This window comes from Ovis canadensis, chromosome 16, assembly GCF_042477335.2.
Source record: "Ovis canadensis isolate MfBH-ARS-UI-01 breed Bighorn chromosome 16, ARS-UI_OviCan_v2, whole genome shotgun sequence".
Classification (NCBI taxonomy): domain Eukaryota; kingdom Metazoa; phylum Chordata; class Mammalia; order Artiodactyla; family Bovidae; genus Ovis; species Ovis canadensis.
In genome coordinates, this window is record NC_091260.1 from 54,464,648 (window position 1) to 54,479,183 (window position 14,536).

A 14,536-nucleotide genomic window follows, 5' to 3' on the forward strand; every position below is an offset into this window, starting at 1 on the left:
TGGTGTTGGAGAGGACTCTTGAGAGTCCCTTGGACTGCAAGGAGATCCAACCAGTCCATTCTGAAGGAGATCAGCCCTGGGATTTCTTTGGAAGGAATGATGCTAAAGCTGAAACTCCAGTACTTTGGCCACCTCCTGCGAAGAGTTGACTCACTGGAAAAGACTTTGATGCTGGGAGGGATTGGGGGCAGGAGAAGAAGGGGATGACAGAGGATGAGATGGCTGGATGGCATCACTGATTCGATGGACGTGAGTCTTGAGTGAACTCCGGGACTTGGTGATGGACAGGGAGGCCTGGTGTGCTGCGATTCATGGGGTCGCAAAGAGTTGGACACGACTGAGAGACTGAACTGAACTGAACTGAAAGCCACTACATGCTAACCAAGAATATCTTTATGAAAAGTATTCCAACCACGAAAAAAGTAGTGAGATGAGAAGCATTGTTTTTCATTTTTACAAATCTTTTTAATATCTCCTTGGATATAGAGATAAGATGGTTGGATTCCCATGTCTGCTTTTGCATTTAGTCTGTTGCAATAAGTTGTTTGGATTAAAATATATGAAGGCAATTTGTAATTGAAAAAAGAGAACCAACCTTGTGGACCCTGTGTAATAATCTTAGAGACCCTTAGCTGTCCTTGGGTCATGTTTTGAGAACTGAGATGTAGGAAGGTTTCCCCTGTTACTAGATGCCATTTTTGTGGACAAGCCATTTGTATACATAACTTGTTGTGGTTTCAGTAGTGTAATATAAAGCCAGGTCATATTAATGGAATTTGAAAGATGGGCCCAGAGTCGGGTATAGATTCAGGTCGAGGCCAGAAATGTAGGTGTAGAGTTGTATTGGAATAACTATAAGGGAGTATTTAAATTTAGGGCTGATTTGTTAGTCATTAAAGTTGCCTGTCTTAGAATTCTGTTCTAATATCTTATGCTTCCCTTTTCCCAGAATAATGCATTAGCCAGTTAAAAATAGATAGAAGGACTTAATGATAACAAGTCCCTTATTTTCCTTCTCCCTGCCTCCTAATTCCACTTCCTAGGGACCCTCACCTTTAATACATCTTGGTTTTATTTCTAACTTCCATATCACTAAATAGTATGCTGCATTTTTATATCTTAATTTATCAACTATACATTAATTTGACTTCTTACAATCGTGGTGAGGAGTTCATATATACTTTCTCATGCAACTCATGTTTCTCCTCCGAAATCCAGTAATATGGCTGTCTCTCTTCAACAGTACTGTCAGTTCTGTTGTCGTTCCATCACAAGTTGATAGTATCTTGGTACTATTAAGAATCTTTTAATTCTTCTGCTTCACTCTCCCTCTTTCTCCACTCCATCCCTCTACTCAGCAGTAGTTTTCCTTGTGATAGCATTTACATTGTGTTCTGTAATAGTTTATCTTCAGTGATTTAGGTTTATTCTAAAACTTGAAAGCAAAACCATTTCATTTTTATGACTGTAAATAGTATATACTGTGGTGCCAAGTACTGATCTATGATTAGAATTCCTAGTGTAGATCGCTTCTCGGCCTTTTGGCTAAGATCAAGTGTAGTATCTGTTCTTATCAGTTTAATATCTGATACGTCCTCTATCCGAGGACAAAAAAAAAAAAAAGAATTCCTAGTGTATTCCATTTTATAACCCTGTATCACCTAATAATCTTTCTAGGCTCAAGTTCAAATGGGTTTTCTTTTTTTTACACTCTAGTTGCTCAGCTGTTATCATGATTTTTCTTGACCAGTTTCATATTTCCTGAAGTCTTTCATTAACCTGTTTTTCACCCAAGTCTTCTTGGTGCCTTGATTATATCATGAGATTTCCCCAGGCTCCTGATCTGCTGTCTATTGTCCAGTCATCTGTTTTCCTGAACATCTTTCTCCTGGAGGCTTCTGTCCTTCCTTTGATTGCGGTCTCATCTGGGCCTTTGTATTACTGCTGACCTGGGCTTTTATCACTCTGCCCGTTTGAATCCACTGTTTGTGGAATTCCATGGTATTTTTCTTGTTTTATTTTTCGGTGAAGTACATTTTCATGTAGCTTCCTAAGAAAAGGCATATAGGAGGTAAACTTCAGACCTTAAATGTCAGAATCTATATTCTGTGTTAATAGTTTAGCTGGGTGCAGAATTCCACATTGATAACCATTTTCCCTTGAATTTTCAAGACATTACCATATTGTCTTCCAGCCACTAGTGTTAAAAATAAGTCTGATTTTCATTTAGTTGTGTGTAGGTAACCTGTTTTGTTTGTGTCTGGAAAGTTAAAGGATTTTTTTTCTCTTTGTCTTGAGGTGTTATGAAAAGCTAAATGTCAGCGTTGTCCTTTCTTTCTGTTCTGCACTCTGTAGACCTCTGAATTTGAAAACACATTCCTCCCTTCGAGTGGGAAAATTTTATTTCTTAATTTCTTCCATCTGCTTTTTTTCTTTTCTCTAGAATTCCTTCTTGTTAGAATTTAAGACCTGCTATATTTATCCTTTCTCTTTAATCATTTTCTTTATCTTGTTAATGTCCTTCCCTTTTATCTTCTAACAAGTGTAAAGTTCTTATTTTATAGATACAAATTGGAGATTTTGAAAATTCTTACCTGTTGCTTTGAGTTATCCATTTCCCATGGAATCATTCTTGTTTCTTTTTCAGTTTGTAGTAATATCTGGTCATTTTGGCTGGCTGTTTATTTTGATAAGGCTTCTGACTGTCTTCACTTTCAGCTTTGTTGGTTTTCAGTTGCTAAGACGTGTCTGATTCTTTGTGACCCCATGGACTGCAGCACACCAGGCCTTCACTATCTCCAGGAGTTTACTCAGACTCATGTCCATTGAGTTGATGATGCCATCCAACCATCTCTTCCTCTGTCACCCCCTTTTCCTTCTGCCCTCAACCTTATCCAGCATCAGGGTCTTTTCCAGTGAGTCGGCTCTTCGCATCAGGTGGCCAAAGTATTAGAGCTTCAGCAGCATCAGTCCTTCCAATGAATATTCAGAGGTGATTTCCTTTAGGATTGACTGGTTCAAGTAACTTTTGCTGTTCAAGTAACTCTCGTTGTCTTCTCCAGCACCACAATTTGAAAGCATAATTTTTTGTCACTTAGCCTTCTTTACGGTCCAACTCTCACATTTGTACATGACTACTGGAAAGATCATAGCTTTGACTATATGGACCTTTGTCAGCAAAGTGATGCCTTTGCTTTTTAATATGCTGTCTAGGTTTGTCATAGCTTTCCTTCCAAGGGCAAGCATCTTAATTTCATTGCTACAGTCACAATCCAGAATGATTTTGGAGCCCAAGAAAATAAAATCTGCCATTGTTTCCACTTTTTCTCCATCTATTTGCTATGAAGTGTTAGGACCAGATACCATGATCTTAGTTTTCTGAATGATGAGTTTTAAGCCAGCTTTTCACTCTCCTTTTTCACCTTCATCAATCAAGAGGCTATTTAGTTACTCTTTGCTTTCTGCCATTAGGGCAGTATGGGCTGCGTTTCTGATGTAGTTGCTGTTTCTCCCAGCACTCTTCTTGATTCCAGCTTCTACTTCATTGAGCCCAGCATTTTGCATGGTGTACTCTGCATAGAAGTTAAATAAGCAGGGTAACAGTATACAAACTTGATGTACTCCTTTCCCAATTTTGAACCAGTCCATGTTCCATGTCTGGTTCTAACTGTTGCTTCCCAGTCTGCAGACAGGTTTCTTGGGAGACAGGTAATGTGGTCTGGTATTCCCAACTCTTTAAGAATTTACCACAGTTCATTGTGATCCACACAGTCAAAGGCTTTAGCATAGTCAATGAAGCAGAAGTAGATACTTTTCTGAAATTCTCTTGCTTTCCCTATGATTCAGCGAATGTTGGCAATTTGATCTTTGGTTTCTCTGCCTTTTCTCAATCCAGCTTATACATCTGCAAGTTCTTGGTTCACATGCTATTGAAGTCTAGCTTGAAGAATTTTGAGCATTACCTTGCATGTGAAATGAGTGCAGTTGTGTGGTAGGTAGTTTGAACATCTTTAGCTTCAGTTCTTAAGCTGAAGGTAAACAGTTCAGGAATCTGAAACATTTTTTTACTCTTTAATATCAATAATATCCTAAATGCGCCCCCCCCAAGAGAAATACCATTCCTATTTTATGTCTGATTATTTCTTAAGCTTTCTTACCCATGTTGATTTCCTGTGTTTGTTTCATAATTTGCTTTTTTTAGTTTGTTGCACTTTAAAACTGACTGAAACTGATTAGATTTATTCACAAAGGATATTATCATCTAAATAAAAGCTTCTGCTCTCCTAGTTGTTTAGTAAATGAAAATCTCATTTTACAGATTATTTCTGTGGCACAGGATGTGGGTTTTTATTTTATGTCCTGGTTTATTTAAGATTGGTGGGGGGGAGCACATGACTTGTGGGATTTTAGTTCCCAAGCAGGGATTGAACTGGGGCCATTGGCAGTGAGAGTTCAGAGTCCTAACCACTGGACTGCCAGGGAGTTCCCTATTTAAGAAACAACTTAAGGACAGTTGTGCATGTGTGCTCAGTTGTGTCTGACTTTTTGCGACCTCATGGACTGTAGCCCACCAGGCTCCTCTGTCCTTGGGATTTGCCAGGCAAGAATATTGGAGTGGTTTGCCATTTTCTTTTCCATAAAGATGGTTAAGTCTTAAATTTTATATAGAGGTATAACTTACCTTTTATTCTAACACTTGAGACTAGGCAAAAACCTTGATTTGAACTGTTTCAACTTAAGACTAATTTTACATAAACTAATTTGAACTTGACCTGAATTCTTAAAAATTAATTGTTTAGACTTAGCTGCTTGATATTTAATTGCATTAGTATAGTCCAGTGTGGTCATCTGTGTCATGTAAAAGACCGTTTTTCTAAAGGTATTTGAAATTGAAAGAGAATTTCCCAGATGAATCTAAGATAACACATCAGAGAATCCTTATTCTTAACTGCTGTCAGCTGCCCTAGCCCTTGACTCCCTGGGAACTGAGAGTGGATCATCATCCTTCATGATGCTTTGTTGGAGGCTGTGGTTCCAGTCCAGATGATGGTTAGGGACCTGGTTGTAGAGAGCAAGTTAGATTAGTTAAGGATGTAAATATATGGTAATTGCTAAATGCACTGGCATCTTTTTTATATGGCTGCTGGGAAGGGTGACTATAAAATTTATTGTTCACATTGAGACATAGTTGAGTGAGAATACTATTAATAAATATGTGGGGCAATAGGCATAAACCAGAGCACAAGGTCATCCATCCCCAAGCTGTGTGGACTTCTAAAGATCAGAGGCAGTATGCATCAAATTGCCTGCCTAGCATACTTGATATTTCTATTCTACTCCAACTTTTGCTTTTTGTCCTATAGGACACATTTTGGGGAGCATAAAATGTGAACAGATGCTCGATGAAGAGCAGTGGGATGAATGGAAACAGTATAGGATTTCAAGACTCTCTGGATTTTTATGTATCCGTATAGCCTGTATGTGCGAAATCTTACCAGTAAATGTTAATTACAAGTTCCACAGAACTGGTGCATTTATATTTTAAACATGATTCTCTTTCTCGGTTCTAGGAATTTTGAAGAACTATACGTAACTGGAATTTTTCTTAACAATGTGGAATTATCCATAGAAAATGTCAATGCCCATCTAATTTCCCACTATTGCAGTTTAAACTTCCTTTTTCCTGTCTTATAATTGGCATATATGTAGAAAATGTTAGCTAATTTTTAGTGTCAAAATGTGGAAAACCTCATCCAAATAGAAATTATAAGAGTTTCTTTGGACTCTGTTCTAAGTTTTTGTTTTTTTTTCTTTTTCATATTGGGCTGAAATCTGCCACCCTTCCATCCATTGGTTCTAGTTCTGTTCTCTGGAGCAGCATGGAGTAAGTCTCTTCTATTAGAAGGCAGCTATCATATCTTCCAAGGTCACCTTTTCTAGACTGAATGTCCCCAGGTCCTCTACTTTTTATGTAAAATAATACCCATACTTATAAACTTCATACTGATTCCTTTTGAATACATTCTAGTTGTCAGTGTCTTCCATAATACAGTTAAAATATGATGGCCCCAGATTTTAATTCTATGCCATATTTTTTTGGTATTGTGCATACCAGTGAAGAATATCCTGTACTGTAACCCATGAATCAGGCACACTAGTTTATTAGTGCAGCTTCAGCTATGTCAGGTATTTTTTTTCCTTAGCAGTACTTAACTTTTGAGTCGTGTTAAAATGTATGGTCAACTAAAACCTGTCAGGTAAATAACTGTTGGGGCTATCCTTTTTTTAAGAAGGCATTTCTGCCTTGGTAATAGAGCTTTAGCAGGTGTGATTGTGAATGTATTACTTAACAGAGAACCTAAAACAACAAAAACGTTTTTATATGCTAGCATCTGTGGGCCTTGTTTTATGTGACATAGGCTCTCAAATTAAAAATTAAAGTAAATGTTACTTTAAGAACTTTACCTGAAGATTCATTTGATTCAGAGTTTCGGAAAATGGTTTTGTCTCTTTGAGGTCTAAATGGTTATGATTGCAAAACATCTGACTTAGGTCTCCTTTTGCAGCATGCGCTACATTTTTAAGAGAGAAAGAAATGTGTATAATGATTGCTGCCTGTAACCTGGAAAATGTATCTAAAAAATAGATACTGCATTGTAAAATCTGTACTCTAGAGGATTTCTCAACCTCAGCACTGTTGGCATTCTTTGGATAATTCTTTGTTGTGGATAGCTGCCCTTTATAGGATATATAACAGCATCACTGACCTCTACCCACTAAATATGAGTAGCACACATTACCACCTTCTCCTCTGCAGTTTGATCATCAAAAATATCTCCAGACATGACCAGGTATCTATAGGAGAGCATAGTCTCCCCTAGTTGAGAACCACTGCCTTAGAGCAGCAGAAGTATTTCTTAAGTCATGTCGGTAACAATTTCTACCTTAAATGTTTTCCTTAATTGGAGCTAGAATACAATATTTTAAAACTATAGAACATAATAAAGAACTTTACATACAGCAAATACTTTTTTAAGCTCCTAATTTGATCAGTTTTTCTTCCTAATACTGCTTCTTATCTCAGTTTGTCCTCCCTGCTTTGTGATAATGATCTTTTGATCTGAAACAATAAGGGTGACTGTCTTAATTTATTCAGATTAAGGGATTAAAATTATGCAACAGTAACAAATAGGGTATTTGGTTAGGTGGTTTATTAAGTTCATACTTGTTCTTTTGTAGTCCATGATTAAATTACTGGGAAATGTGCTTTTAAGTTGATTGAATTCCTAAATTTTAAAAATTAAATTGTATTTTGTTTATTCTTCTACTCCACAATATAGCCAGCAGCCAGCTTCGGGTGTAGCCTACTCTCATCCAACCACCGTTGCTAGCTACACTGTCCATCAGGCTCCAGTAGCTGCTCACACAGTTACTGCTGCCTATGCACCAGCAGCCGCCACAGTTGCAGTTGCCAGGCCTGCTCCAGTAGCTGTTGCAGCTGCTGCAACAGCTGCTGCTTATGGAGGTTACCCCACTGCACACACAGCAACTGACTATGGTTATACACAGAGGCAACAAGAAGCACCTCCACCACCACCCCCAGCTACTACACAGAACTACCAGGTAAGAAAGCTTCTGCTTTCATTAGCTTTAACATACAGGTTCAGTGGCATCAGTGTTTAATGTAATGTCCAAGCCAATGCTTTTCATACTTGAGTCTTGCAAAATATACCTCTAATGATAGAGAAAAGTGAGTGTGTGTTCCTAGGTAATCCAGGGGCATACTCCAGAGGTTAAGCTTCCTTGCAGTGAGTTTTATATTATTAATCCCCCAGTCCATTTCACTTCACTCTATATATATGTTTGCTTTAATTAAAAAAAAAATTACTTTCTAAATATTTTAATTTAACAAGGGTTTTGAGAAGAATTAAGACATATAAGGTCTTCTGCCCCTTGTTGGTACTGTGGCATTATTTATCCACTTGGGACACCCCTATGTCTGTTTTGAGAACCATGAGCTTCAGCTGTGTGGGACAAACAGATTACATAGTGTTAGGACTTCCCTGTCAGTCCAGTGGTTACCTGGCACTTCCACTGCAGGGAGCTTGGGTTTAGCCTCTGGTGTGGGAACCCACATGCTGGAATGCCAGTAAACAAAGCAAATTACATGATGTCCTCCTGAAACACTGTGGAAATTCTATTGCCTATGTGTACTTCTTCCCCTCGAGATACTGTTTCTTTATAACAGAAATTGATCCTGCCCTTAAGTCATCTAATTGCTTCTTGTTAGGTTTATGGGAACATAAAGCTCTTAATTCTCTTCATAAAAATATGGTCTCTTTATGTCTCTTACGGCACTAAATTACAACTTGCTTAATTAATAAATTTGGTGCTAATTCTTTTAACCCATTTTTTGTTTGTTTACTTTGAAGATTTAGTTTTTAAACTTTGGGGCTTCTGATTTTTTAATATTCTTTCTAAAATAAAGGGATTTATTTTGTTATCCAAGAAATTGACATATGGATCAGCATTATTAGCATTTGCTATTAATATTTAGCAGGTTTCTAAACTCAGATTTACTTTGACGTGTGATTGTTTTCCTTACGTCCATAGACAGAATATAATAAATTTTATTATTTTTAATAGGGTGTATGAAGCCCATCATTTTCTGGGTCCTGCCTACTTCTTCAGTCTTTCTACCTGTGTGCCTCCCAAGCCCTCCTCACTATATACAGTGCTAGAATTCAACCAGCTCATCTTGATCTTCATTGCTTTTGAGATTTGTAATTAATAGTCTTTTCTCTTAGAACCTCTGTTTACCTTCCCTCCACCTGGAAGCTCTTACTCATCATTATGTTAATAAATAGTGGTAAATAAGGATGAACAAAAAGAAAGCTGAAACAGTCACAAATCTTAGAACACCCAGGTGTTCTTTACTCTGGAATCCATCTTTAAGGCAGATCCACCATTCAATTTTTAAGTAAAATTAATTTTTAGGTAATGTTTATTTTTAAATGTTTTGATGATTTTTTCTACTGTAAAAGTTAAGCATGCTGCTTAAAATGATTTGATCTTATTTAATGAAGTCCCAAATGAATCCCCTTTGTATTGAATTTGAGTCTTCTGTTTATATTCATACATATTTAGGTTTCTGTTTTCCTTTATTGAATTTTTTTTTCCTTTATTGGATTTTTAATGTGGCAAAGATGAGGTTTTTTCCTCTGCCACTTCACTGATAGCAAGATTTTCTTTCATTCTCTTTCTTTAGGATTCGTACTCATATGTAAGATCCACAGCTCCTGCTGTAGCTTATGATAGTAAGCAGTACTACCAACAACCAACAGCAACTGCTGCTGCTGTAGCTGCCGCCGCCCAGCCTCAGCCTTCTGTTGCTGAGACCTACTATCAGACAGGTGAGTTTATTAACATACCACCCTTCCATTGTACACTGTTGAAACATATTATTCAAGGTGTTATTCAATGAAGATAGGCTTTTGAATCCATCTAAACTTGTTGTGTTATATTACCTTGAGAGGCAGGTTCTAGCCATGTCCTGTTTTCTGTATAAAAATGCCTTTGAGTCCCAAAGAGAGAAGGCTCTGAAGGCAGTTCATAATCATATCCTTCTCTCTTGGAAGTGTATTTAATGTCTGGTCTTCAGCTTACAGTTCTTTTCTGCTGAAATAAGCGGTATAAAAGAAGTTGTGGCAGTAACTTCTGGCTGCCTGCTTTTGGCCCAGAAATGCCCAGACATACCTTCCTTTGTAATAAGTGGAGGCCCTGATGGTGGTTCCCATTTTGTGGATCCATATTTTTAATTCATCTTTCTCTGATCTGTAATGACAGTTGGTTTTGTTATCAGCCACTGATAGTACAATATATATTAACGGTTTGAATGCAGAAACTGTTTTGTTTGCAAAGCCTACATATCTGTAGTCTTTAAAAGATGGATTTTTTTTTCATAGAAATTTAACTGAGCACCTTTAAGACCAAAGCTCTCTTGAGTTCTGAAAAGTTAGTTCACTTGCTCAGTGGTGTGCAACTCTTTATGACCCCATGGACTGCAGCATGCCAGGCTTCCCTGTCCATCACCAACTCCCAGAGCCTGCTCAAACTCATGTCCATCGAGTCAGTGATGCCATCCAACCATCTCATCCTTTGTCATCCCCTTCTCCTCCTGCCTTCAATCTTTCCCAGCATCAGGGTCTTTTCCAAGGAGTCATTTCTTCACATCAGGTGGCCAGAGTATTGAAGCTTCAGCATCAGTCCTTCCAATGAGTATTCAGGACTGATTTCCTTTAGTATTGACTGGTTTGATCTCCTTGCAGTCCAAGGGACTCTCAAGAGACTTCTCCAACACCACAGTTCAAAAGCATCAATTCTTCAGCACTCAGCTTTCTTTATAGTCCAACTCTCACATCCATACAAGACGACTGGAAAAACCATAGCTTTGACTAGATGGACCTTTGCCAGCAAAGTAATGACTCTGCTTTTTAATATGCTATGTTGGTCATAGCTTTTCATCCAAGGAGCGAGCATCTTCTAATTTCATGGGTGCAGTCACCATCTGCAGTGATTTTGGAGCCCAAGAAAATAAAGTCTGTTACTGTTTCCATTTGTTTCCCTATCTATTTGCCCTAAAATGATGGGACTGGATGCTGTGATCTTAGCTTTTTTAATGTTGAGTTTTAAGCCAGGTTTTTCACTCTCCTTTTTCACTTTCATCAAGAGACTCTTTTAGTTCTTCACTTTCTGCCATAAGGGTGGTGTCATCCTCATATCTGAGTTTATTTATTTTTCTCCCAGCAGTCTTGATTCCAGCTTCATGCAGCCCATCATTTCACATGACATACTCTGCATATAAGTTAAATAAACGGAATGACAGTATACAGCCTGAAAAGTAGGCGACTCGTTTATTTTTGAAGGACCATGAGAGTGCGGGTAGAGCCTTGAATTAGGAAAGAGTAGAATTGGTTTCTAGCCCTGGTGTTACCAGTATCATGGGCAAGTGATTTTTTACCTCATTTCATCTCTTCTCTTATTTGTGAATGGGGTAGTTGACTCAGCTCTTTCTAGGTTAGTTTTAGATCTAGAATTGATTTTATGAGTCCCTTAGAAAGTGGGTTAAAAGTACTTTGAATTATAATGATCCTCACTTTTCTTATAGTCTCCTTTCTAATGATTTGTGGGTACAATGAGCTTTAATAAACTTCTTGATTAATTACCAAGGTTTGATGGATTATGCTGAAGAGTACTGAATTAATCTTGAGTCAGATTACCATGGTATAGTTTAAAATGTGACATGACCATGTGACTTTTTAAAATGATTTAGCTCTTGGACATCAGAGTTTTCTTGTAAAATGTTGTACACATCTGTATGTTATGTGGATCAGAGTTCATACTATGTGTAGAAAAAGTTTTATAAACTGTTAAGTGCTGTTTATTTAAAGTACATTTACTTAACTAAGCATAAATGAGTTTGGTCCCTGATATATTTGGGCCTTTCTCAGAAAATTACATTTGTATGCTTTAGTGATCCTTAATGAGGGATTAATTATTAATTTAGCGATGGTAAATCTCATAAGATTCTTAAGGTATTCAAATAAGTGTGTGTGCGCTCAGTCATATCCGACTCTTTGTGACCCCATGGACTGTAGCCCACCCGCCAGGTTCTTCTGTCCATGGAATTTTCCAGGCAAGAATACTGGAGTGGGTTGCCATTGCCTACTGCAGGGGATCTTCCCTACCCAGGGATCAAACTTGAGTCTCCTGCGTTAGCAGGCAGATTCTTTAACACTGTACCCCAGGTATACACTGGTTGTAATGTGTTCAAAGACAGCAGAAAGTTCAGGCGAGACATTAATGATAGCCGTGTAAGAACAGCTGCACTCGAGCTATTGACATTTGAAGAATTAAGTAGCTCCTTGTGGGTTGTAATTAGCTTGAAGTTTACTATGGACAAATCAGTAAACTTCTTTTAAATGGTATTTGAACAAGTTCCATATAATCAAGCATTGAAAATTTTACTGTGACTTAAATTATACTTTGAGGCACACTCTGTTTTGTTCCCAGTATTAAGCATAACTCTCAAGTATACTGAGTAGCCTAAATACACACACACACACATTCTTTCCTTAAAACTATTTGTTAATGACATGGTTTAAGTAGTACTGGTATTTCAATTAGTGGCAAATCTTGACCAAATGTCATTTTGGAAATATTTAGAAAGCATCTCGGGAAGAATAGTAATTTATATAGATGTTGTACTTTATGAAGTTGGTAATAAGAATTTTACTCCTTTTATCAAGGAGAAATTGCTAGCATAAAATTTCCAGTTAATGATGTTTATGTTTGTTTTTTCTAGGATATTGGTACAGTAACTATACTGGTTCACCTTTCTAATTTTCTTATGTCTCTTTCCCAATTTAGCCCCAAAAGCAGGTTATAGCCAAGGTGCAACTCAGTATACACAAGCCCAGCAAACTCGACAAGTGACAGCCATAAAACCAGCCACACCAAGTCCAGCTACCACTACTTTCTCCATTTATCCTGTATCCTCCACCGTACAGCCAGTAGCAGCTGCAGCTACTGTGGTGCCATCCTATACCCAGAGTGCTACTTATAGTACCACGGCAGTTACTTATTCTGGTAAGACTGATAAAGTGTGTTTAAATGAGTAAGCGAATTAAACTCACTATCTCGGTTTTCTGTGGAATGATTTTACTCCCAGTAAAGCAAGAATTGAATTAATTGATAGGTGTTAATACAAATATTTGTACATAGTGTGGCAGATGAACCATACTCTTATGATGTATGGTTGTTTTTTTTTTAATGCCAGGAAATTTTCGCAGAATGTAAAAATGCCCTCTGGGCTTTTAAAACCTTGGGCCTAGCATTGCAGTCAGAGAAAATAACATCCAGTATTCTACAGGGTCATTTCCTGTCTGACTTTTCCAAATGAATTTGAAAGTTCAAGGTTAACTTCAGGAGGTACCACTGACATATTTACATTGTTTTTCCAGCTCACAAGGAGTTATATCTTCATATTTACTATCAGGAATAAGTAATTTGAAAATATTGGGGGCCTTTATAAACATCCATAGATGATGGTTATATAACACATCTTTTGGAAGAACAGAGTAGATTTATTTTCGTTAGTAATCACATATTTTTCCTGGCCAAGAATAATTACTAAAACCTTGCTGTGCCCACTGTACTTCCTAATTTTCCACTGAGGTACGTTGTAGTATTGGAGTGCTTAAAGTCACACATGGCTTTTTTGGAGACACTTAGTGATGTACTAATGTATAGTTTGTTGTTGGTTTTGCATTTTACTTATTCCTTAGTATGCTGTCTTGTTCATGGAGGATTTAAGGCGGCATAGGTAATTTCATTTTTCATATCTTGATGTTTTTTGGTAGTTGAGGTGTTAGAAGTAGCCACTGAATTTTTAAACTTTTTTTATTTCTCAAAGATTATTTTTAATCTCTTACTCTATGTCGAACTCTGTGCATGATGTTAGGGATACAAATTAGTCAGGCATGATATGTTTGGGATCAAGAGTTCATTGTGGCTGAAATACAGGATACACAGGATAACAGGAAATTGAGGCTGGAAATGTCAGTGTGGAAAGCCTTGTATGGTCTGCTGTGTTGTCTTGTCTTTATCTTGTGGGCAGACAGGATGCCAAAGAGAGCTCAAGAAAGGGAGCAATGGGGACAGATTTGTAAGTTAATTAAGACAGCCGTGTGGAAATGAACTGACATAAGGAGATATTATTCTTTGATTTGTTACTCATGATTGAACAGATACAACTTTTCTGCCTTTCTCTGGTTAACTGGTTATAACTGTAAATGGAGTTATTTGAGTGAAATCTATTTAGACACTTAAGGAAAAAAACGCACATCAGCTTTAATAAATAAGGAATGTGATATTATCCTTTCCTATTCCTTGTTTTTCCCTTGCATCTATTCTTCCCTTTTTCTTTCTGCCTCTCTCAGCCTTTGTCTTTCTCAGTTGCTTAAATATACCTTACACAGCATGAAGATAATTAATTATTCATGTTTACTGCTTTCATATGTAAGTGATGTATCATTTTAAAACTCAAAGCTATTGATTTAAAAAGGAGGAAAAATTAAATTACTAGGCATCTATCCCTAGACACTAATTACCATTAACTTTTTAGTGCATGTCTTTCTATACTTTCTTCCATGGGATTATGCATATATAAACATAATGGTTTCTTTATAAAAAGTGAATTTTGTCTTATATGTACTACAGTGTAAACTGCTTTCCTTGTTGTGAATGCCCTAAGTATAGAGATACACCATTCCCTGGTTCATGTTTTTTCCCCAATTTTAGAAAATTTTCCTTTTGCAGAAAAGTGGAAAAAAAAAAAGACAACACATGCCCATACAACATTTACGTAGATTCACCAAATATTATTTTGTTACGTTTGCTTAACTTTCCTCTGTTTAAACACATTTTCAAATGATTTAGCAATGTTTCCTTGTTTTCTAAGTTGTCGATGAGTTGG

General features: G+C 37.2%; 1 protein-coding gene and 1 pseudogene across 4 annotated transcripts in view; both read left to right on the top strand.

The window, feature by feature from the left end:
- The window catches only part of ZFR (zinc finger RNA binding protein), an 84,767-nt gene that overhangs the window by 19,043 nt on the left and 51,188 nt on the right, over positions 1-14,536 (top strand). For 2 of the 4 annotated variants that reach the window (XR_011249616.1, XM_069556110.1), the window contains exons 3-6: positions 5,861-5,884; positions 7,341-7,623; positions 9,269-9,413; positions 12,430-12,648. Coding sequence is in view for 2 of the 4 variants with exons in the window: in XM_069556110.1 (XP_069412211.1) it covers positions 5,861-5,884; positions 7,341-7,623; positions 9,269-9,413; positions 12,430-12,648 (671 nt within the window). In the remaining 2 variants the exon portion in view is untranslated. The remainder of the gene's footprint in view (positions 1-5,860; positions 5,885-7,340; positions 7,624-9,268; positions 9,414-12,429; positions 12,649-14,536) is intronic. The other 2 variants (XR_011249617.1, XM_069556111.1) reach the window with 1 other exon arrangement.
- Positions 1,526-1,643, top strand: LOC138422043 (U2 spliceosomal RNA; annotated as a pseudogene).